The sequence below is a fragment of the Diadema antillarum genome, unplaced genomic scaffold (assembly GCF_040938485.1).
Source record: "Diadema antillarum isolate AM-2024a unplaced genomic scaffold, OU_Dant_1.0 seq00000682_RagTag, whole genome shotgun sequence".
Classification (NCBI taxonomy): domain Eukaryota; kingdom Metazoa; phylum Echinodermata; class Echinoidea; order Diadematoida; family Diadematidae; genus Diadema; species Diadema antillarum.
Window position 1 is genome coordinate 345,969 of NW_027271587.1, and position 26,279 is coordinate 372,247.

The following is a 26,279-nucleotide window of genomic DNA, read 5'->3' on the forward strand; positions in this document are numbered from 1 at the left end:
ATCAAGGGACCTTGAATAATGGAAAGTTTTTTCATCTTATAATCTTGGAAACCCCTACAATTAAAGGTTATTAATTTTAACTCCTTCATTCTGGTTGATAAAAACCTAATTTCAAGTAAATTGAATCCAAATATTGATTAGAACTAAAAACAACAAAATGACTGCCAGCATGAAGCAATAACTTTCAACATCACTGTAAATAAAAGCTGCAACTCATCAAAAACATACTCGTATAAATAATTGAAGATCATCAAAAACTGGTACAAAGCAGAACAAGAAAAAAAGCAATTGAAAAGCAAACAAAAAGAGCGTGCAAGTGCACAAGATAACAAAGGAAAGGGCTTCAAATCAAAAGCCAGCCGTTCCCTAGTGTGCAAATTAACAGCAGTTGGCTATATTTATTTCTTAATGAAAAAAAAGAACAAAACAACATTTAGAGATTGATTTCCCTAAAAAGGAAGAAGAGAAAAAAAGGTACAAGTGTCATATCTGACCTTATAAACAGCAATTAAAAAAGAAAGTCATACACATTAACCCTATACAGGACCATATATTTTGAGAAATTAAAAAGATTTTGTTGAATAAACATGGAAGAGCAAATTTATATCTCTCAAAAAAAAAATAAAGTAAAAGGATTACACCTAGTTTAAACTATAAGTGCATTTCAATTATTAACACAGATCATAAAATGTATATGAAATAAAAGAAAGTAACTTAAAAAAATTATAAGAGTGAAAATATATTCAAAAATGTTCTATGGTCAAAGCAAACAATATCAATGACTAAAACTCTTCAAGTGATAAAAAATATATATGATTATATGCACATAACAATAATGTACAAAACTAAAACCTGATGTATCTGTTTGCAGTTTGCAGATAAAAACTAAACAATGTGGGTACCAAGTTGTTTTGACTACCAGTGAAAGACCTAGACAAAACTTTTTTATTTTCCAACAGTACAGGTCTGGAGTAGCAGGAAAAAATTATAATAAGTACAGACCAAATGTGATATATACAAAACAAAACATTCAACCATTAAACTGTCATTTTCCATTCATATCACTTCATGAAGTTGGATGCTTTTAAGTCTCTCTTTTGTGAATTCCTGGAATTTGGTTAAAAATTAAATAACAAGACAGAGTTTCGTGATCAAAATCAGTAGTTTTTCCATGGGCAGCAAATAAGTTGAGTTTATTCAACGATGTGCAATTTCCCCTCTTTGCTTCTAAACCCAAGGCGGTCAGGGTAGAGAAAAAAAGGCCTTTTCCCCTCTTCTTTTAAGCATCTGAATGTATCCATTTTCTCTTTTCTCTTGTTTATAGACTGGGGGCCCAGAAGTTTTATTCAGCTGAAAAGGGTCACACTTTTTGATGGTCTCATCATATAAGGATGTGGCCAAGGGTCAATAAAATGAATTGCTGGCAAGTCACATCCTGTACCGTAAGCCTAGGGGCCACAAAAAGGGGCCCCGAAAAATGGATTTATTCAGCCGAAGGGGGTCACGGACAAAAGTTGGTGGATATTGTTCCTTGTGGTGTACTTATCATGAAAACAGCAATGCCAGCTATTTTATCCTGTACGGGGCCCCAGACAGTAGCCCCAAAGGGCCCCACCCATATGGTGTTATTCAGCTGAAAAGGGTCACGGCTAATTTCTTTTGCAATGGAAGTAGGTCCCATCAGAGATATCCAAAACACCAATGCCAGCTATTTCATCCTGTACGGGGCCCCAGACAGTAGCCCCAAAGTGCCCCCCCCTCCCACACACACACATTAGTTTCATTCAGCTAAAAAGGGTCATGGCTAATTTCTTTTGCAATGGAAGTAGTACCCATCAGAGATATCCAAAATACCAAAGCTAGTTATTTTATCCTACACGGGGCCCCAGACAGTAGCCCCAAATTGCCCCCTTACCCCCTTCCCATCCCCCCCCCCCCCACACACATTGATTTTATTCAGCTGAAAAGGGTCATGGCTACTTTCTTTTGCAATCGGAAGTAGTACTCATCAGAGATATCCAAAACACTAAAGCCAGTTATTTTATCCTGTACGAGGCCCCAGACAGTAGCCCCAAAGTGCCCCCCCCCCCACACACACATTAGTTTCATTCAGCTGAAAAGGGTCACGGCTAATTTCTTTTGCAATGGAAGTAGTACCCATCAGAGATATCCAAAATACCAAAGCCAGTTATTTTATCCTGCACGGGGCCCCAAACAGTAGCCCCAAAGTGCCCCCCACCCACACACACACATTAGTTTCATTCAGCTGAAAAGAGTCACGGCTAATTTCTTTTGCAATGGAAGTAGTACCCATCAGAGATATCCAAAATACCAAAGCCAGTTATTTTATCCTGCACGGGGCCCCAGACAGTAGCCCCAAATTGCCCCTGAAAAGGGTTGGCTACTTTCTTTTGCCGGAAGTAGTACTCATCAGAGATATCCAAAACACTAAAGCCCCCCTCCCCCCAACACACACACATTGATTTTATTCAGCTAAAAAGGGTCATGGCTAATTTCTTTTGCAATGGAAGTAGTACCCATCAGAGATATCCAAAACACCAAAGCCAGCTATTTTATCCTGTACAGGGCCCCAGACAGTAGCCCCAAAGTGCCCCCCCCCCCCCACACACACATTAGTTTCATTCAGCTGAAAAGAAAGGGCCACGGCTTATTTCTTTTGCAATGGAAGTAGTACCCATCAGAGATATCCAAAATACCAAAGCCAGCTATTTCATCCTGCATGGGGCCCCAGTCAGTAGCCCCAAATTGCTCCCTTCCCCCTCCCCCCCCCCCCCACACACATTGATTTTATTCAGCTGAAAAGGGTCATGGCTACTTTCTTTTGCAATCGGAAGTAGTACTCATCAGAGATATCCAAAACACTAAAGCCAGTTATTTTATTCTGTACTGGGCCCCAGACAGTAGCCCCAAACATGGGTAATTTCTTTTGCACTGGAAGAAGTACCTATCAGAGATATTCAACCCACCAATGCCAGTTATTTTATCCTGTACGGAGCAGCCTCAGACTGTAGCTCCACAGTGTCCCATCCATTATACATGTACTGTGAATCAGCTGAAAAAGGTCTTACAAATTCGTTTGTAATGTAAATATCAGGGCCTACTAAACAAAGATATCACAAACACCAAAAGCAGGTCATCTTATCCTGCATACGGGGTCCTATAGGTTACAGTAGGAAAACACCCAAGAAATTTGCAAAGGAAGCATACTTTTGTATACTGTAAACGTGGAAATTTTCGCGGTACATTAATTTTCGCGGATTTCGCGCTACGCTCGGCTTTCGCGGATTTCGCGCTACGCTCGGCTAGCGCGAATTCAAAAACGCGCAAATATATCTTCACAATTTTCTACGCACATTTTGAACGGGATGAATTGTGTGCGCTTCATCGATGATACTGCTACGTAGTACAATGTACAGGCATGTTTACGCTACTAGTACTGTGCGAAGAGACGATACCTTAGATTGCTGTGTACTGTAGCATGCATGTGTGCACCGCACGCATCGATGCTACAGTCCCCCGTGACTACGGTACTAGAGTCACAGCTGTACTACGTATTTGAGTGCTTGTACTCGCAGTCGAGCCGCTCGCTACGTCGCTTGTCGTACGCTGGCATAGCAAGCTATGTAGCAGAGGCTTTGGATGAAAGCAGTGAATGTGTACTACAGTAAAGTAACCTGCTGCGGAGTGCGAATTTAAGAACCCGCGAATACGTTTTCGAGCCGCTCAGCGCGAAAAATTAATCGCGCGAAAATATTGACGTTTACAGTAGTGCACAACCGAGATGACCATATTACAAAGTACCAGTCATTTCATCCTGTACTGGGCCCGGAGCAGTAGCCGTAAAGTGCCCCTCCCCCTCATAATTATCATGACATCATTTAAGCTGAAAAGGGTCATAGTTTTTCTTTTACAATCGAAGTAGGCCTTAGTTTACATCGTAGATACCCAAAACATCAAAGCCAGTTAGGTTTTCCCAGCCAATTTCGCACTTTGTCGGTTCATTTGATAGAAGGTTCGAATTCGTAAAATGGGTATTCAAATTGGCTGGTACCCTACGTTCATTCAAATTTGCCTTGCCAAAAAGGGTATTTCAGTCATTAAATTTCGCGAAAGACAGTCAAATTCCAAACATGTTCATTCAAATTTACATCATGCTATTTCTTTTTTTTTAAAGGTGAGGACATTTTAATGTGTCTTTCTGTATGAGTTTTTGTTTCATCTATAAATTACTGTTGTTAAGCAGTAAAAGTATCATATTTCTTATCTAGTATAACTGGATTTGGTTGTTCTGTAACGCTCCTTCTCTTTCATACATGTCATTATAGACCTATATGTGTACCAGTAATGCAGATTAACTTCATTTTGTTATAGTCATGACAGCACAATAGATACAGACGTATATCTCTAGAAGACATAGAAAGAATTATTTTAAAAAAAAAATTGAGGATCATAACCTTGACTTCCTGGAACTGGCCGACCGCTCGTAATAAAGCGCTTGTAACGGCCAGATAATTTGTGGCTTCTTACTTCTTCGGATTCAATAAGCACGTTAAAGAAAAATTGTTGTCAAAGTCTCTTAAACGAATACGAAAACATGAAATGTTATGATGCTTACAAAACAATAACTACGATGAAAGAAAATAAGGAAAGAGGTCAAGCATGAACATATCTGTTTAATTGACTGCAGAGCATGTTAAATTAGATGCCCAGAAATCAATTTGAAATAACGAGCGCAGCATATACGTGATCACGTGACTATATCATTATGAATTTATGAATGAACGGATAGTGGAATGGTGCTTATCTTATATATGAATTTCAGTTAAAAAAGTGTTATTTAGAATAAGGTTAGAGGTAATGTGAATGTTTCAAAATGAATTTGAATGAAGAGATCATGACATTGAACTACCATGTCATCTAGGCTAAATTTTTGCTAAATTTAATTCAGCATTAAAGAATTGGATTAAAAGAGGTGTGAAATTGGCCCGGATGCAGGGCCCGTGACAGGTATAGCCCCAAGGTATTCCCACCCCATATGAATTAATCGTTTTTAGGTGAAAAGAATCATGTATGCCTATTTTCCTTGGCAGTGGAATTAACAGCTGAGATACCTAAAACACAAACCCATCCAGTTATTTTTATTCTTTAAGGGGCCCCCAACCAGTAGCTGGAAGGTGCTCCCGTATTATTTCATTCTACGTGAAAAGAATCACGGCTATAATTTCTTTTGCAATGGAAGTAGTACTCAACGAGGTATCAAAAACACCGAAACCAGTTATAGCTGTACGGGGCCCCACGGAGTGTTCCTAAAGTGTCCTCACATGTAATTCCACTATCAAGATCTGCATCCAGATCTATTCTATCTGTCAGATCGGGAGAGAGCGGCAAAAGTGTACGGGGACCGGGAGCATCGTAGCAGCAGCGTTTGGGTGATGGGGTTGGATCTGGCAATTTTACAGATCGGGAAGAAATTTTGAACTTGTTCAAAATTTCTTCCCTACATGTATCTCCCCATCAAGATTGACCTATTTTGAATCATAGCTCAAACGGGGAGAGAGCAGTTACAGTGTAAATACCGCAGGATGAGCGTAACAATTCCAGGTTTTTCTGATCGTAGTAACAGCGGCACAAGAACGGGAAGTAGGCTAAACTAGACACCGACGTTGTCCCGCTGCTGCGCCGCTTTCTTGATCAAAGCACGACCTTCCCGCTTTAACGACGCTCTCACTAAGTTCTCTACTCTCGTATAAAATCAAGGCCTGTTCCGATACGACGCTTCATTCCTGCTTTGATAACGCTGTTGGCCGTTTTAGCTACGCTGTTCCTACGCTTTACCAGACTCAATTCCGCATGTCTTCCGCTCTTGCCGCTCTAAAATCGAACGTAGCCGATACGCTGGAAAATGTTTGCCAGAACAGCAAAACTGATGATGATGAGGAGGACGTTGTCGTTGTCACGAAAATGAAGATGAAGAAGCACATATTTAAGAAGAAGAAGAGATGAAGACAAAGAAGAGAAGAAAGCAAATTTAAGCACTTTGGAGCTACTGTCTGGGGCCCCGTGCAGGATAAAATATCGGACTTTGGTATTGTGGATATCCGATGGGTATACTTCCATTGCAAAAGAAATTAGCCGTGACCCTTTTCGGCTGAATGAAACCAATGTGTCTGTGTGTGTGTGTGTGTAGGGGGGGCACTTTGAGGCTACTGTCTGGGGCCCCGTACAGGATAAAATAACTGGCTTTAGTGTTTTGGATATCTCTGATGAGTACTACAGTCAACCTCGCCTAAGTCGACCTCGCATAAGTCGAAAACTCGGCCAAGTCGAAGCTCCAGAAAAGTCCCGATTTTCTCTTTACTTATTTCTTTAAAATAATCTTGCACAAGTCGAAGTTTTACAAGTCGAATTTCGCCTATGTCGAAGATAATTTCGAGTCCAGATTTGTGTAAATGCATGTAATTTTCATCGCACAAGTCGAAGTTTTTTCCACGTCCGTCATTCAAACATGGAAGTGAAGCATTCTTTCATTCTTTGATAAATAAATGAAGGAAAAAAAACACCACTTTTGTAATAAAATACTCCCAAGGGTCGAAAAGAAGTTAAACCTAATATCCCTTGTATCCTTGATGTCCAGCTGAGAAGAACATAAATCACATGTACCAGGGTAGAGGCGAGCCATGTGCGGGCAGCGCAGCAGGGTTTGGGGAGAAAAAGGAAGAAGAAAAGGTCCTCACAATCCGGTACGAGCCACCAATCTCTGTTTGCGAGCGTCTTTGGGACAACAAAAACCGCTTCCACGACAATAAAAGCAGTGTGCGAGTTTGACTGCAATAATATTTACGAATTTAATTGCAACTGTTCAAGAATTTTGAAATTCCCTAGTAGGTGCCTATTCGCCACGCTCGCAAACATCTGCAACTCAGTGAGACTTTGTGGAGCATGCGAACGATTTGCGAAGGACGCGAATGGCAAAATCAAACTTTCGGAAGTTTTTATCCGAATGTGTTCCGAAAATGAAGCAAAACACAAAACAAAACAAAAACACACATTCTTGCGCAGTTTATGCCAAGTTCCCATGATGCAGGCCTATGTGTAAATGTCGCGTGTATACTTTTGCTAAAATACGGCCAGTTACGTAAACGAAAAACACGCAACGGAAATGCAACCACGCAAATTTTTCACTAATCATGGGGAATTTTTTTCAAGGAGATTGACAACTGTCTTGAGTTTAGGATTTTCTCTTTCCTGTATTTTACCTTTCTCTCTCTTTCATTTCTCCGTTGCGTATATGTGTGTGCAGACCGTGAGTGCTACCCCACAATTCACAAGCATCTTTTTTTGTCCCCGCCGAACGAGTTCGAGCAGGGGACTATGAAACGGGCTCCGTACGTGTGTGTGTCCGTGTGTCCGTCCATCCGTCTGTCCGTCTGTCCGTCCGTGCGTCCGTGTGTGATCAAAATGTTCAAAATGCTACTCCTTCGCCATTTCTAACCCGATTTTGATTCTGTTTGCTTTATATGATAGCACTACATGGGAGCTTTGAAATTTCTATACAGAATTTCAGTTGTGACCTTTGACCTTGACCTTTGACCTATATTGTACATTTTGCTTCAAAATGCTACTCCTTCGCCATTTCTAACCCGATTTTGATTCCGTTTGCTTTATATGATGGCACTAGGTGAGGGCTTCCAAACTCCTACACAGAATTTTGACCTTTGACTTCTTTGACCTTTGACCTTGATTTTTGACCTATATTGTACATTGCCTACAAAATGCTACTCCTTCGCCATTTCTAACCCGATTTCAATTCCGTTTGCTTTATTTGATGGCACTAGGTGAGGGCTTCAAAACTTCTACACAGAATTTTGACCTTTGACTTCTTTGACCTTTGACCTTGATTTTTTACCTATATTGTACATTTTGCTACAAAATGCTACTCCTTCGCCATTTGTGACCCGATTTCAATTCCGTTTGCTTTAAGTGATGGCACTAGGTGAGGGCTTCAAAACTCCTACACAGAATTTTGACCTTTGACTTCTTTGACCTCTGACCTTGATTTTTGACCTGTATTGTACATTTTGCTACCAAATGCTACTCCTTCCCCATTTCTAACCCGATTTCGATTCCGTTTACTTTATGTGATGGCACTACAATTGTAGGTGAGGGCTTCAAAACTTCTACACAGAATTTTGACCTTGACTTCTTTGACTTTTGACCTTGATTTTTTACCTATATTGTACATTGGCTACAAAATGCTACTCCTTCGCCATTTCTAACCCGATTTCGATTCCGTTTGCTTTATGTGATGGCACTAGGTGAGGGCTTCAAAACTTCTACATAGAATTTTGACCTTTGACTTCTTTGACCTTTGACCTTGATCTTTTTACCTATATTGTACATTTTGCTACTAAATGCTACTTCCGGCGGGGACATATATTACGCACCGCGTAATTTCTACTTTTCCTTGTTTTCATACGTTCCCCCACACAATTATCTTAAGTTTCAAACATAATTTTCGCGTGCATTGGGAGTTATCTAAAGTGTATTTAGGGACTTTTTTTTATTAAAAGAATAATGCATTTTCAAACAGGCCTACAGTGTATATACAGGGCTTGACACTAACGGTGGCCCAGGGCTACCAAAATTTCAGAAATGAAGATTTTGGTGGCCCGCGAAAAAAGTCGGATGTTTGCCATTACTTTTTTGAATGAACAGCGGTAACAATCGGCTCCGTAAGATGCTGAAATAAATGTCAGATGTTTGCTTTTAATTTTGGAAATAACGGTAATATTCGCCTCCATATGATACTAAAACGAATGTCGGATCTTTGCTCATACTTTTGGAAATGAATAACGGTAAGATTAAGCTCCGTACGGTGCTGAAATTAATGTCAGATATTTGATTTTTGCGTTTGGAAATGAATAAGGATAACAATCGGCACCGGATGATGCTGAAATGAATGTCGAATGTTTGCTTTGACGTTCGGAAATGAATAATAATGATATTCAAGTCCGTACGATGGTAAAATTAATGCCGGATGTTTGCTTTTACGTTCAAAAGTAAAAAACAACATTCAGCTCAGGAAGATTCTAAAGTAAATGTCGAATGGTCACTTTGACGTTCGGAGATGAATAACAATAATATTCAACCCCGTATTTGTACCATGATTTAATAAATGTCGGATGCTTGTTTTTAATTTCGAAAGTAAATATAGCAATAACATTCGGCTCCAGAAAACGCTGAAATAAATGTCAGATGATTGCTTTTACGTTCGGAAATGAATAGCAGTAATATTCTGCTCCATACGATGCTAAAATAACTGTCGGATGTTTGCTTTCAAATTTTGAAATGAATAACAGTAACATTTAGATGGGTTCGATGGCAAAATTAACGTTTGATGTTTGCTTTGATGTTCGGAAATGAATAACAACAGTATTCAACTCTGTACGATGATAAAATAAATGCCGGATGTTTGCTTTTACGTTCGAAAATAAATGGCAAAAACATTTAGCTCCGGAAGATGCTAAAATAAATGTCGAATGGTCACTTATACGTCCGGAGATGAATAACAATAATATTCAACACCGTATTTGTACCATGATTAAATAGAATAGATGTCGGATGCTTGTTTTTACTTTCGAAAGTAAATAGCAATTACATTCAGCTCCGGAAGATGCGGAAATAAATGTCAGATGATTGTTTTTACGTTCGGAAGTGAATAACAGTAATACTCTGCTCCATACGATGCTAGAATAACTGTCGGAAGTTTGCTTTTAAATTTCGAAATGATGTGTTCGATGGTTATGCAGCGGAAATTAGTGTTTTATGTTTGCTTTAACGTTCGGAAATGAATAACAATAGTATTCAACTCCGTACAATGATAAAATAAATGCCAGATATTTGCTTTTACGTTTGAAAATAAATAGCAATAACATTCAGCTCCGGAAGATGCTAAAATAAATGTCGAATGATCCCTTTGACGTACATGAAACGCATTTCGATTATTACAGTCCAATAACTAAGTTTCTCGATTTTTTAAAACTCAAAACGAAACAAAAAACACTTAATACTATACGTATTTCTGCCGTCTACTGTATTTCAACTGCCAATAGAGACATAAAAAGACACTGCATTTAAAAAATTTATCGGAGAATATTGCGAAACATGCGCGAGACATTCTCCGAAGAAGCTTCAGGGTCTGTTTGAGGTTTCACGAAGATTTTGCGAACATCGCGCACGTCTGGCGAAGGTCAAGCGCTATGTCGAGACAGTAAATACATTTTCAAAAACAAATCACGACCAGATCATGATGCATTGTGCAGAAAAGTTCATTGAAAAAAAATATATATATCTAATTCAAATTCTTACCGAAGTAAAAACATCCCCAAACAAACGGCGCCCCGAACTCCCGCGTTCGTTTCGCGATCTTTTGCAGAAATTAGGTACAACGCATTTCGATTATCACAGTCCAATAATTGAGCTCCAGGATTCTTTTTTAAAACGTAAACAAAACAAAAATACTAATTACAACATAATACTACCGTCTACTGTAATGTCATGGCCACTAAACACATAATAAGACACTGCATTATGAAAATTCGTCTGGAAGTACAAGTCGAAGAAAAATTCGACTTCCGCGGAAGTCGAATTTTTCGTAAGTCGAAGTGTTTTCGCCGGTCCCAATAGATTCGACTTACGCGAGGTTGACTGTACTTCCGATTGCAAAAGAAAGTAGCCGTGACCCTTTTCAGCTGAATAAAATCAATGTGTGTGTGGGGGGGGGGGGGGGGGAGGGGGAGGGGGTAAGGGGGTAATTTTGGGCTACTGTCTGGGGCCCCGTGCAGGATAAAATAACTGGCTTTGGTATTTTGGATTTCTCAGATGGGTACTACATCCATTGCAAAAGAAATTAGGCGTGACCTTTTTCAGCTGAATGAAACTAATGTGTGTGTGTGTTGGGGGTGGGGGGGCACTTTGGGGCTACTGTCTGGGGCCCCGTACAGGATAGAATAGCTGACTTTGGTGTTTTGAATATCTCTGATGGGTACTACTTCCATTGCAAAAGAAATTAGCCGTGACTCTTATCAGCTGAATAAAGTCAATGTGTGTGTGTGTTTGTATGTAGGGCCTATAGGGGGTGGGGCACTTTGTGGCTACTGTCTGGGGCCCCATACAGGATGAAATAGCTGGCATTGGTGTTTTGGATATCTCTGATGGGTACTACTTCCATTGCAAAAGAAATTAGCCGTGACCCTGTTCAGCTGAGTAACACCATATGGGTGGGGCCCTTTGGGGCTACTGTCTGGGGCCCCGTACAGGATAAAATAGCTGGCATTGCTGTTTTCATGATAAGTACACCCAAAGGAACAATATCCACCAACTTTTGTTCGTGACCCCCTTCGGCTGAATAAATCCATTTTTCGGGGCCCCTTTTTGTGGCCCCATGGCTTACGGTACAGGATGTGACTTGCCAGCAATTCATTTTATTGACCCTTGGCCACATCCTTATACGATGAGACCATCAAAAAGTGCGACCCTTTTCAGCTGAATAAATCCTCTTGGCCCCCGGTTTATTAGGACCCTCATAGAAAAGTCGTCACTGATGAAGATCTTCCCATCCTTGAATTTGTTGGCTCGGAATTTCTCTACGCATGCCTTGCGAACGTGCTCCTCCAAGTAAGAGCTAAAAGCTACATGGATGATTCTGGGTCTTGGACCGGCGTTGATTCCAGGAGCTGTTGTTATGTGCGAGCCTGGCGTGGTGGCATCTCTCCACTTTGAAGTTATTTGGTGAAAGACTAATGAAGTCTACGAGGAGCTCCTTTGTAATCAAGTTGTAACAGTTCTCTTTTGGGGACTCATCAATCCCATGGAAGACAAGATTGTTCCTGCATGACCTGTTCTCGAGATCATCTAGCTTTGATACTAATTCATTTCTTTCTTTTTTCAGTTTCTTCACCTCCTGCTCCATAACTTCTAACTGATGTGTAACCCCAACAATTGTGTCTTCATGTTCCAGAACTTTCACCGTCAAATCGTCCAATCTCTTGGAAAATCTCTCTTCCCACTTGTTATCGAAATCTTTCATAAATCGAATGAACCAACGGGGTGGTGGATCGCCCTCATTGGCGGCTGCTTCGTCAGAGTAGGACAGTCGTTTAGCGGCCTGCTTCCCCACCATCTCGGTCCGCGGAGCACCTCCTTCATCGTCCGTAGCTGATTTCAACTTCTTCGGGGGCTGGAATGGTGACACTGGAGTTGTGTCTTGCTGATCCACACAATGCTTTTTCTGATCCATATTCACTGTCTAGTCAGCACTTATGATCCAAAACACATATGTACAGATGACTCGATCACTGTCTTTATAAACACCCAAAAAACCATCAAATTTTGTAGAGAAAATTTATTCCGGTTCAGCCATTTTGTCTGTCAGTGGAGCCCTCGTGTTTTTGGAGAGTTGATAAATGCAAAGCAGTTTTGAAATTCATTTATAGCTTGGACCTGCCCATGTAACCACTGCCAACTACTTATCTCTACTCCTTGTGTCAAACTGCGCCATGGAGCTATGCAGTGACAAGGCCTCTCAATCAACTCATGATTGAGTTGATAAACGCAACAACTTGAGAAACCTGATGCGAAGTGTGTTTGCAAATATGCATTTAGATAGTGGGTATTGCAATGCGTCTAAATATCAGAAAGTTGATAAACATGGCCAAAGAAACACAGCCAAGTAAGGCCAAAAAAAGACATTTGTTTGTTTGCCCTTAATTGTCAAAACCTAAGAGGGTCGGTAGGTTTTTTTGTGTGTGTGTGTGTGGTTTTTTTTTAAAATACAGGGTACCCTTTTTTTCCATGTCAATGCACTCAACACTCCAAGGGATTCATTCAAATTTACGTCTTGCCAGGGCCCGGTACACAAGGCAGAAACACTCACTGACAAACACTTAAATAACGCTCATCTTTGTTAAATTTTGCAAACAGCTCCAAAAAAGTACCTTCCAATGAGATGCTGGCAACTGAACTCCAAACAGTTTTGGTGCCATGACAGCTGGTAACGGATGCTGCAAAAGTAGCCATCTTGTGAAGGGCTGCACACTAACCCATTTTTTCTGCCGGTCCGACCCGTCTCTGTCGGACCGGTAAATGCCCCGTTTTACCATTTGTTACAGGTCCTAACAGAAAATTTACCGGTCAACAACGACAACATAAAAAACATTAAATGACTTGCAAACTTATTTTCTTGTTTTTTATGGACGTACCCCCCCCCCCATGTACATTTTACAGATTAATTTTTTTTTTTATAACTTAGATTATTTATTGCACAAGAAATTTAAAAATAAAGATAGGAAAAAATTAGAACGTTTGTTTGTGAATTAGTGTAAAATGATAATGAACAAAATCAGATTGTATCAAATGCGTTTGTGACTTTTTCTAAACATCGGTGCACGAACTTGCTGCGTAACCTGCTCTTGGTGGTCAGTTGGATTGCGATGATTTAATGAATTATTTTAGCTGTGATATTTTCTGATGCACGCGATACAAGGGGTTCTTTGTTTTTCTCCCGATAATCTCTTCGCATTTGTGCATGCGTTCTTGAAAGGTACATGACATGCAGGGCCGAATTCGCAATCCTTTTTGCGCCCATTTCCACCTCAAATATTAGCGGGATTGTGACGATTTCATAAATTACTTAGGCTGTAATATTTTATGATGCAAGAGCCAAAAGGGGTTGAAAATGTGTCCTTTATTTTTTCCCGATAAACTCTTCGAATTTCGTAAGTGCGTTCTTAAAAGATGTACCACACGGCCGAATTCATGATACTTTTTTGCACCTATTTCTACCTCAAATGTCAGCGGGATTGTGACGATTTCATAAATTACTTCGGATGTAATCTTTTGTGATGCACGCACCAGCTAGAATGGTTGAAAATGCATTCTTTATTTTTCTCCCCATAATCTCTTCGCATTCCGTAAATGCGTTCTTGAAAGATATACGACACGGCCAAAAATCATGATTCTTTTTGTGCCTATTGTTTCCTCAAACTTCAACGGGATTGCGATGATTAATGAATTACTTCAGCTGTAATTTTTTATGATACACGTGCCAAAAGGGGTTGAAAACGTGTTCTTTATTTTTTGTCCCCGCCGAACGAGTTCGAGCAGGGGACTATGAAACGGGCTCTGTACGTGTGTGTGTCCGTGTGTCCGTCCGTCCGTGTGTCCGTCCGTGTGTGCGTCCGTGTGTGATCAAAATCTTCAATTTGCTACTTCTCTGTCATTTATGAGCCAATTTTGATTCTGTTTGCTTTATATGATAGCACTACATGGGAGCTTTGAAACTTCTACACAGAATTTCAGTCGTGACCTTTGACCTTGACCTTTGACCTATATTGTACATTTTGCTACAAAATGCTACTCCTTCGCCATTTCTAACCCGATTTCGATTCCGTTTGCTTTATATGATGGCACTAGGTGAGGGCTTCAAAACTTCTACACAGAATTTTGACCTTGACTTCTTTGACCTTTGACCTTGATTTTTTACCTTTATTGTACATTTTGCTACAAAATGCTACTCCTTCGCCATTTCTAACCCGATTTCGATTCCGTTTGCTTTATGTGATGGCACTAGGTGAGGGCTTCAAAACTTCTACACAGAATTTTGACCTTTGACTTCTTTGACCTTTGACCTTGATTTTTGACCTATATTGTACATTGGCTACAAAATGCTACTCCTTCACCATTTCTAACCCGATTTCGATTCTGTTTGCTTTATGTGATGGCACTAGGTGAGGGCTTCAAAACTTCTACACAGAATTTTGACCTTTGACCTTTGACCTTGATTTTTGACCTATATTGGACAATGGCTACAAAATGCTACTCCTTCGCCATTTCTAACCCGATTTCGATTCTGTTTGCTTTATGTGATGGCAGCAGGTGAGGGCTTCAAAACTTTCTACACAGAATTTTGACCTTTGACTTCTTTGACCTTTGACCTTGATTTGTGACCTGTATTGTACATTTTGCTACAAAATGCTACTTCCGGCGGGGACATATATTACGCACCGCGTAATTTCTACTTTTCCTTGTTCCCCGATAAACTCTTCGCATTTCGTAAATGCGTTCGTAAAAGATATACACATTTGTATGACACGGCCAAAAATCATGATTCTTTTTGCGCCTATTGTTTCCTCAAACTTCAACGGGATTGCGATGATTTTATGAATTATTATTTGGCTGTAATCTTTATGATGCACGGGCCAAAAGGGGTTGAAAATGTGTCCTTTATTTTTTTCCCTATAATCTCTTCGCATTTCGTACATGCGTATACGACACGGCCGAATTCACGATCCTTTTAGAGCCTATTTCTACATCAAATATCAGCGGGATTGCGATATTTTGTTAATTATTTCGGCTGTAACCTTTTGTTATACATGCACCAGAAGGTTTGAAATGCGTTCTTTATTTTTCTCCCGATAATCTCTTCGCATTTGTGCATGCGTTTTCAAAATTATACACTGCATGCAGGGCTGCATTCGAAATTCTTTTTGCGCCTATTATTGTTTACTCAAATTTCAACGGGATTGCAAATTTTCATGAATTACTACTCGGCTGTAATCTATATTATGCAAGCGCCAAAAGGGGTTGAAAATGTGTCCTTTATTTTTTTCCCTATAATCTCTTCGCATTTCGTACATGCGTATACGACACGGCCGAATTCACGATCCTTTTAGAGCCTATTTCTACATCAAATATCAGCGGGATTGCGATATTTTGTTAATTATTTCGGCTGTAACCTTTTGTTATACATGCACCAGAAGGTTTGAAATGCGTTCTTTATTTTTCTCCCGATAATCTCTTCGCATTTGTGCATGCGTTTTCAAAATTATACACTGCATGCAGGGCCGCATTCGAAATTCTTTTTGCGCCTATTATTGTTTACTCAAATTTCAACGGGATTGCAAATTTTCATGAATTACTACTCGGCTGTAATCTATATTATGCAAGCGCCAAAAGGGGATGAAAATGTGTCCTTTATTTTTCTCCCGCTGATGTCTTCCCATTTCGTACATGCGTTCTTAAAAGGTATACGACACGGCCGAATTTATGTTCCTTTTTGCGCCTATTTCTACCTTAAATATCAGCGGGATTGTGGCGATTTCATGAATTACTTTGGATGTAAACTTTTGTAATGCACGCACCAGAAGGGGAAAAAGGTGTTTTTTATTTTTCTCCCGATAATCTCGTCACATTTGTGCATGCGTTTTGATAACCAACACGGCATGCAGGACTGAATTCAAGATCCTTTTTGCGGCTATTATTTCCTCAAATTTCAACGGGATTGCGTTGATTTTATGAATTGTTATTGGGCTGTAATCTTTTATGATGCACGCATCAAATGTGTCCTTTATTTTTTTTCCCCTCCTCTATAATCTCTTCGCATTTCGTACATGAGCTTTTGAAAGGTGTACGATGCGGCCGGCCAAATTCATGATCATTTTTGAGACGATTTCTACATCAAATATGTAAGCGGGACTGCGATGATTTTATGATTTTTTTTTCTCCCTAGTATTGTCTCTTCACATTTTGTGCATGCGTTCTTAAAAAGTACACGGAAGGGCCGATTTCGTGATCCTTTTTGCGCCTATCTTCATTGTGCGATCATTCTGAACGAATGAAAATATTCATTTGTGAAATGACTGTGTAAAATGAAACTGAACGCAATCAGATCCATTTACTGTATCGCTGAATATCGAATATGTTTTTACTTTTCTAAAAATCGACACAAGTAAATTAGTTCTAACATGTCAACTGCTACGCTGCTGCGAAGCCGGGATTGGATCGTGAGTAAAATGACCCAGAAATGCGTGCGCTTCTAATTCTATCAATGCTTCTTGTCTGGCATGACCGCTGATCGCAAGCAAACGAAAAGCAGTTACACTGTACATGCTTTGCATGTATTGCATGGCATGGCAGTGCGTGAGCAGCGCAGCAAGCTAGCGCGAATAAGTGGTCGACTACTAGTGCTCAAAACTAATGTTTACTGTACTAATTGCACCGGTAGACATAAACGAAAACTTGCGTAAAACTTGTTGAACAGTGCGATATCTTTGCATTCTGTTTCTCCCTGATTGGGGCTGCTCTTTTTCTTTCTACTGACCCCGCCAATGCTTTTTTTTTTTTTTTACTGGTCATGTTGGACTGGTAACTTGTGGATTTCCTGAAAAGTTACCGGTCCGACAGTGACTTTTACCGGTCTTTGACCGTCGGACCGGCGCCAGTGTGCAGCCCCGTAAGCGCATATATGCATGCATTGATTGGATTTCGTGCGCGTGCATGCATGTGAGCCAAAAAGGTAGCTAGCATGCAATGCATGCTATAAAACGTAGCCTGCGGCCCCGCGCGGCCCGACCACAATTACGACGGGTCAATGAGATGAAAAAATAACAAACATTTTTAGACATTTTTTCATTCTTTCTTTAGCTTAAAATGGATAATTTTGGGTTTAAAACCATTCACAAATTTGTAGAAGATGAAATTTGTGGAAAAAAATAAACTTGAAACGGCAAAAAAAAAGAAAAAAAAGAAAAAAACGCCACCCGAAATTTCTGTGATTTCGGTCGGTCGCAAAGGGCAAACAAACCATTTTTTTTTTTTGGCCTAATGCAGCATACCAAAAGAGGCAATGGCAGAGAACAGATCAACAACAACAAGTACAATAAGGACAGTTTTTATCTATGGTATAGTCAAAGAATGAATAACGGCTGCCTGCCGACCAGGCAGTTGTAAGAACAGGTCTCAGGCAGTTGTAAGAACAGGTCTAAGTTGAACACAGTTTTTGCCATGGTATGATAATTAACACTTGGGCTCTTGTAACAAACACATATTCAGGGCTAGAGTTCATGGTAATGCACACTATTCATGTGTAAAATATTAAAGGCATGATGAACGGCAATATAGGAGCAAATACTCAGAAGTAGTTTAGGACTTAATGTTAAATGTAGAGAGCATCCTTTTAAGGCAAACAGCTGCATCATCAGCTCCACACTGATCAAGGAACCTCAGGCACATGACCAAGAGAGGAACCCCCATAAAAACAATTACAACAAACAAAAAATGATTCCATAGGAAAAGATTTGGGCAATGGGGTCAGAACAATTTGCCACTCAAATGAAACTTGATATTTCTAGTTATCATGCCTTGCCTACAAAATGTAATTTGCATATGCAATTGCTACTGATGTCAGGTTCATGAAATTGAAATGCCATGATTGTTTGTGTGTATGTGTGTGTGCGTGTGTGTCTGATGTTATTGAAACTTTTTTCCTTTTGTTTTGGCTCTACTGCTCTTATCAAAGTGTATTTGAACTTTGTATGTACATGTACATAACTTCAAATCAACTCTTTGTATTTCTCATGTGTTACTCAGTATACAAAGGATCAGGAGGACAAGTTGACTGCTGCAGAAATGACAGCATTTCAGAGCTTTGTTTCAGTTATCATCTTGGAGAAGATGCTGACAAACCAGAAAAGGTAGCTGACTTAATTTGCATCAGGTTTTATTACAAGAAGTGTATCTTACAATATTATCATTGGAAACCTATCAAAAAAGGGTAAGATGCTATTAAACATGATAAGCTCGGTAGTCTCGTAGATAAAAGGCCTGTCCTGTAATCTAGGGATCATTGGTTTGAATCCAAATTCAGTATGTGTGCTCACGTTTTTTTATCATAGCTACTAAAGAAACACTGAATCAGTGCTTATTAACATTGATAAAGTGCAATTTGTCAATGACTTACAATAGTGGAGGCATACCAGTCGCCATAGTCACATTTATAGTTGTAATTCATACCATGTTGCATGAGCCTCATGCTGTCAATCAGTGGAGGCTTTGAAACTTTTTTTTTCTAAACATGTGATACTGCCTTTGCTAACATTTGTGTATATTACAGAGTTGCAAAGAATTAAGCATGTCAGGGATATCATGTGCAGATACCCCCCCCCCCCCACCACACTCACACAAAGTGTCTCTGTAGCATTTGTAATGCTTTACTCATTCCAATGACTTGCCCAAAAAATACTCCTTAGGTTTTGTTTCTCCTTTGAGAAAATGTCATGTGAAATTGGTTCCAACTTATTTTTGAACCATATTCTAACTGGGGGGGGGGGTCAATTTGACCACCCCCTCGACATTTCGCGCTGCGATTCCGCAACGCGCAAAGATTTTGCCGCGTCGTTTCATGACTTTTTTCTTTGAAGTCTCCCGCATATTTTGAGACCAAATTTGCGATGTCCGGGTACACCGTTCTGAAGTTACGTAATGTTTTGCGTATGCATGTCAACCTGAAAATGGCTCAAATTCATGATATCGTATGCAAATCCAATGCAAATTGTGTTTTTTGGTTAGATTGATATAAATTAGATTATTTCAACTTCTAACCATTGAAATTAATCAATTTTGATATAGATAAGCTTGAAAAAGTGCCTGCAACAAATTTTGGCCAAAAAACAATAGAAAACAAAAGGTCAAAAAACAGTGAAATAAATAAGAAATTAACAAAACAATAAAAAACAAAAGAAACTGATTTTGATTGTGCTATTTTTTACAAGAAAATCGTTCAATGTGTCTTGAGGAACTCTTGCACACAAATTTAGCAATCATTCAGTCTTTTTAATGGAGTTATAGGTGAAAATATGATTTCATGCGTGAATTTGCATAATTAATTTACTGAAAATAGAAAATCAAAATTTTTCATTTGTATGACCTTGTAATCTTATAGTTGACATCCGGCTCTATGTTCAGGCAAAATTTTGCAATTTTTGCAAATTGACCCTCCGTTAAAAACTTGGTCTCAAATAGCCCAGTTAGAATTGGGTTAAGGATTTGAAAGTATCATCCCTGGATGCTTGGATTAGAGTATGTACTGTATGAGAGTTATCAGTGAAAATTGACCCATGCAGCATACACGATCTATGTTAAGTGTACATGTACAAGAAAGCAACCACATTTCTCCATCAAAATAGAACTAAATTACAAAGGGTAACCAGTTTTCAATCTCAGTCAACATTACATTGTGATAACACACAAATAGTGAATAAGTGGTTGATACACATATTTCTAAACAAAGTGAAATACAAATTTAAAATCTAAACCTTTCATACCATATTCGTACTGTTAACTATTTGCGGAATTTCTTTTTGTGGATTGTTAACAGTTTGCAGAATTTCTCTTTGTGTACAGATGTTTACATGTCTGGAGGCTAGGCCTGTTGCGGAGCTCCCTCGTTGCCGAAAAGCAAGTGACTGCTTGCAGACAAGGAAGACTGTGTGTCTTCGCCCTTCACTTGACAATTCCAGTCGTCTGCTAAGGATAGCTCACAACTCTGGCCCTCCTGTACTCTATGTTGGAGATCCTTACTTTTTCAGCTACACAGGTACAAAATTAAGTAAACGTGTGTGTTTACACCACATGCAACTTTTTTTTTTCTTTTTTTTTTGGGGGGGGGGGGAGGGGGGGATGGAATTGCTGATATACTGAGCAAATGGGCCTGCAAAATTTACATTACAAAGACACCCTACACATTTCCTGTGATTTTTGCAGCATCCTGGAATGAAGTGAGGCCAAAAAGAGAAACTTTCTCACTGTAACAGAGTTGACAGGCAATACATGTATTTGCAATTTCTGTGCTCACAGGAGATTCACATGTTACAGCTCATATCTCAGTACCCATCATGATTGGGTAATATAAGGGAGTCAATGAGTAAAAAAAACCCCACACAAACTGAAATATTGTTGTTCCATGCAATTTCCCCTTGTGACACATGCTCTTTAGATGATTTAAAATGCCACCACTCTTGAATGTGCTTGAATCCGTGACTTTCATTGTCAAATTTAACTTTAACTCTTTATGTGCCACGATGGAAACCCCCTGTGTGCCACGTTATTCTGATACACGAAGGTAGTCATGCTTTGAGAAAGAATTCTGTTTTTCCAATTTGTATAACTTCTACAAATTTCTGTCAAGCTGGACATAATAATGAGCAAAGTTACAGAGGAATGCCAAACTTTGCTTCCATATACAATGTATGACAATTCTATTTTAAATTTTTCTTTTAAATTACCAGTTGCTACATTACTGTAAAGGCATGACTTTTGCACATAAAATAGTGACAGAAACTTAGAATGTACAGGCAAATTTAGTTGGGAACACCGTTTGATAGTCAATTACCAAATAGAATGCAAGCCGTATGTGAGAGGAAAAAAAGTGCGAGAAACGCTTTGAATGTACCGCCGGATTAGCGATTTATCGATCGGTTTTGGCGGCTTTGTTTGTTGAGCAGAATATGCGAAGTTTGCACGCCGTCGACCGAGTCAGACGTGCGAACGTGGCACATAAAGAGTTAAAGGTGTTATACAAGTTGTGGGCTTGACTAACTGTATACTTCACTTCTTTGTTCAATGCAGTGATGGTTAGCAACTATGTGCCGAAGTATCAGTGCCTTCCCCTTGATTTGCCTGGTATCATTCAGCTCTTCTGCAAGTATCCTTTGCACATACATTGTAAGATACAAAGACAACATACATGTACACACTGTATGTTGGTTACCATAACATTTTAAAAATTTACAGAGAAATCTGACTTATTTTTATAGTAATTTAATAAGTTTACCGCGGGTACTTGCTCAAATATTTTTATGTGGAAACAAAACATGTACAAAACCTGTAAACTGCGTTCAAAATTTGAGAATGTGTGCTATCAGGAAAGAATGAAGACAAGGACATTTGACTAGGACATTAAATCATGATAAAATAAAATGTATGGGGATATATGTACACAGTATACATGTATGTTAAAAGTTTCATATACTGTAAAAGTGAGTATTTTCATGCGACTTATTTTTCACGCTTGGCTGGGCAAGAAGAGTTTCGCGTGTTTTTAATTCCGCGGAATCAAAAGATCAACTACTGAAAGAGTATGGGCAGCAGAAATATTCGTGTGCTGTTAATTTCGTCCTAGTTTCTGGTTGCGAGAAATGCACGAAAATTTCAATACTGCGAAAATTTCCACTTTTACAGTATCTAATTGGTCTCTAGAAGACTTACTATTGTAAAGAAAATTGTGTTTGTTCTACATTTCCATACATTAGGGAGAAGTAAAAGCAAAGAAAAACATTTTTTGCACATTTATGCTTTCTGTCATAACTAACATTAACATACCACCTACTGAGAGAATTGACTTCTCCTTAATCATATATTTCCCAAGATATCTTATTTCATTGTCAGGTGCACTGGCCTTACTCAACGCAATGCCCTGCTATGCCCTTGATGGCCAGTGGATCCTTTTGGCTGCTATAGAACATTTTCTTTCGAGTGTGGTTCCCAGCCCTTCTGACAGGAATGTTATATATAGCCTTATTATGATCTTTGGTACAGTTATCCTCATTGCCAATGTTGTCCTTGCCATGCTTACCCTTGTTACCAGGTAGCAAAGGGGACGTTGGGCTAGGGAGGGTATATACAGTATGCTATTATTTGTTTAATTACCATGTATTTGTACAATGTATTTGTGTGAAAGTTATGAATGTCAAAGTAACCCTTTTCTCTTCCATCAAATGTATGGGGGAGGGGGTTGTTGCTTTTGTTTTAGTTTTTTCTCTTACTAACTATTAACCCTTAAACCTTAAATCATAATAGGGACTTTTCGATTAGTGCAGTCACCTAGTGGCCGGCTGCTGTGACTGTCTTGTACAAATACTACGCATGCGTTGAGGAGTGAGCATCAGATTTTTCAACTTGATTACCACATTTTTCACTTGTGACCTAAAATGAAATGCTGCTCATTGGCTCTTTACCCTACTGTGATTGGCTCATGGCCCTATCTTGCCATGGCAATCACCGCCACGCTGTTAGCTAGGGTTATCACAGTAGGAGCTTCTCGTGTACATGTGTAAGATTGCAACTGCTGATCTGTAAATTAACACACGTCGGAAAAAAGGAACCAGTGGGACTCCAACCTGTCATCTACTGCTTTCTGGGCAGTGACACTACCACCAGGCTGTCCCCAGTTCCCGGCAGTGACATGATGAACTTGGAACAAATAGCTAAGCTCTGAAATTCTGAAATTAACTGTCGGCAACAAGGGATAGCCTGGTGATGGTAGTGTCACTGCCTGAAAAGCAGTAGATGGCAGGTTCCAGTCCCATTGGTTCCTTTTTTATGACATTTTGTTAATTTATATAGATCAGCAGTTGCAATCTTAATAAATGTCGGACAGACGCGCACGTGTGGAATTTTTTGAAACGCTTAAAATTGTCTGAAATGTATAGAAAACCAGTCGGGAAATCGTTCTGAGCATTTTAAAATTTTGATGTACGCATGATGACCTGGATGATTAGCATAGTACAGGACAACTTTATGTCTACCGAAAATGATAAAGAAATGACATTTAGTTATGAAGTTATGATCGATCAATTGACATCTGAAAATGACAAAGTAAATTATGATCAGTAAATGGATCATATTTTGCATATTTTAGGCTTCTACGTTACTGTTAAAATGGAATAAGTCAGTCTTGGCTTAAGATTGGCTTTGTGAAACAGACTTAGTATTAAAGTCATACTCAGCTAAGATCAACTAGTGCTAAGTTGAACTAGCAGTATTTGTCAAACAGGCCCCAGTACTGGCGAGCATGTCCAATTATGCTGTGCGATATGAGGGATACAAATTCACTGTTTTATCTGTTCATGGATGTACATTTATCTAAAAAGGAAATGATAGAATTTCTGTAAAGAAAATATTACTCATTGTCTTCTTCAGTTTAATGTGTGAAATGGCTTCATAATTTATTTACAAAGCAGTAACAATCCATGATCATTTGTTAGATGTACACTGTATCCACAGCGATTCATAGCCGCACATATTAATGGTGACAATGAGGATGTACATTAACACATTAGCATTGTGCTGAATCAAAAAGGTTTCTACTCAGTAAATGGATCATATTTACTGAACATCAACATCTCTTTCACGGGTGCTGTTCGTTATTCCAAAGGTTCATTATTCCGAAGGTTCGTTATTCCGAAGGTTCGTTGATCTGAAACACGCAAATTTCCTATACCTAGAGGTTCGTTAATCCCAAAATGAAAAAGGGTTCGTTAATCCGAACATTTGTGGCCTCACTCCGAAGATTCGTTATTCCGAAGGTTCGTTGATCCGAAAATGTAATATGGTTCGCTATTCTGAAGGCCCGTAAATCCTTGGTTTTGAAATGGCTGAGATATCCAAAAATCAGGCAATCTTTAAAAAAAGTGGCTGGGACCCACCTTTTATTGAGATCGCTTTGTTTTACTTTGTTTTATGATATCTCAGCCATTTCAGTACCGATTTTTATCAGATAAATTTTGAACTCCCCTTAGAATTGAATGCTCTTTATCATTTCATAAAGTAGCTTCTAAGTATCTCGCAAAATGTTTAATGTTGAATCCTCACCTCAACCAATACTATACCATCCATTTAACCATCGGCGCTGCAGCATTCTTTTCAAAGGGATGTATATGACGCTGCACATTGTATTTGTCCATAATTATTATAACTGAGAAAGGTTGATTCTCAGGTTGATATTCTTTATATTTGAAGATGGAAGTTCGAATTATAGGTCATTCCATCAAATAAGATGCACAATCATTTTAATCGTCATGCAAGCGCATTACAGCTTGGGGTTCGGGGCTAGGACGACGTCCCAGCCTACTCCCAGGCCTATGAAAATAGTTTCCTTTCATACAGAAATTATTGTTCTTATATTAATTATTGTATATACATCGTTTGAACGGTCAGTGGATGTTCAAGCGAGTATGGAAAAATATTTGGAGCTTCGTGATTGCTAAACAGGCATCATAGACAACGCTAGACCACTTAGTTTTAGTTTCAGTGAGCCATAGTTGGAGCATTGTGTATTTAGTGATATAAGTTATGGTTGATGCCAGTGCTCTTGTTCTATCAATATTTCTGCAAAGTCGTTGCTATAGCAATCACCATGCCCTAGGGGAAATGTGACTTTGTATAACCAAGATGCTAATGGAACAGAGCTTTAAACTGAAAGAGATATTTTCAGACACTTATTTCAAGTTATTTCATTATTTCATTATAAATACATGGTAGTTTCCGGATCTTTTAAGTGTTACCATGGCAACAGAGATTGTTTATCACCCCCATTTTGATTGCATTTGAACAGGTGGCTGTAAGTCCACAAAATTTATTTAGTCACTTTTGGCACCTTTGCTACTGTAAAATGAGTAGAGGTGTATTTTTTTCAAAAACATTGTGTTACCATGGCAACATCAGAAGAAATAAGGGAATATTTTGGACTTTTATTGCAATAGAACAAGTAATTCCAGTACTATGAAGTGAGCCACTTTTCTTGAACAATGGTATCATATCATTGGAAACACACTATTTTTTTAATGTTGCCATGGCAATGGGAGAAGACGCCAGATTTCAGAAAGGCTCATTAGCAAAATCTGTTTGAATATTATAAGCCGAATGTGATGCTTTTACACAGATTGAAAAACTTGTTCATTATGTTGGCAGGGGGGGGGGGGGGGAGAGAAGAGTGCGTTCTCGTTAGCACGAACTATGAGGGAATAAAAATGGGAAAATAAAGGTAATTTCTTAATTTTTTATAGTAACAAGCAGAAAGAAAACTTAATATGACATCATGAGGTTTTCAACACATCCATTTTTCACCTTAAAACTGGAAAAAAAAAATTAAAGGGAGGAACAATTTCCTTTACAGTGGTTTACATACTATAATGGCCGCCGATGGGCTCCATGGCGTACTACGTCCGTTCATGAGTAAAAACTGGCGAGTAAGCCCTTTAAGTGCCATTATCCCCAGAGATGGGGCAAGTTTGATATTACTTTTGTAAAATTTGCTTTGAGATTCCCCGAGATTTTACAGTGGTTTTGTTTTTTTTTTCGTTTACATAATAAAGTTCATACAACATGTATCTCAAACTGTTATATTTACCGTCAATGAGGACGTCATTTTGTAATTTTGAAATTAAGTGCTCCATTCCATGTCCCACCTTCCCCATACTGTAGACGGGATCTTTGACATGCAGCGGTTCATTATGAGCTCACATCGTCCACCTTCATAATGGTTATTTTTTGCACTCAGAATCATGATTATGATTGGTCGTATGATAACGACTAATATAATCGGCAACATCTATACGCATGTTTTTTTTATTGTACCAATATCA

At 39.1% G+C, this 26,279-nt stretch overlaps 1 protein-coding gene across 1 annotated transcript in view; it reads left to right on the top strand.

Annotated features, from left to right (window-relative positions):
• The window catches only part of LOC139737091 (membrane-bound transcription factor site-2 protease-like), a 92,836-nt gene extending 69,060 nt beyond the window's left edge, over window positions 1–23,776 (top strand). The window contains exons 6-9 of the mRNA XM_071647768.1: window positions 18,448–18,551; window positions 20,260–20,452; window positions 21,484–21,559; window positions 22,283–23,776. Of these exons, the coding sequence (XP_071503869.1) occupies window positions 18,448–18,551; window positions 20,260–20,452; window positions 21,484–21,559; window positions 22,283–22,505 (596 nt within the window). The 3' untranslated portion in view covers window positions 22,506–23,776. The remainder of the gene's footprint in view (window positions 1–18,447; window positions 18,552–20,259; window positions 20,453–21,483; window positions 21,560–22,282) is intronic.
• The last annotated feature ends 2,503 nt before the right edge of the window (window positions 23,777–26,279 follow it).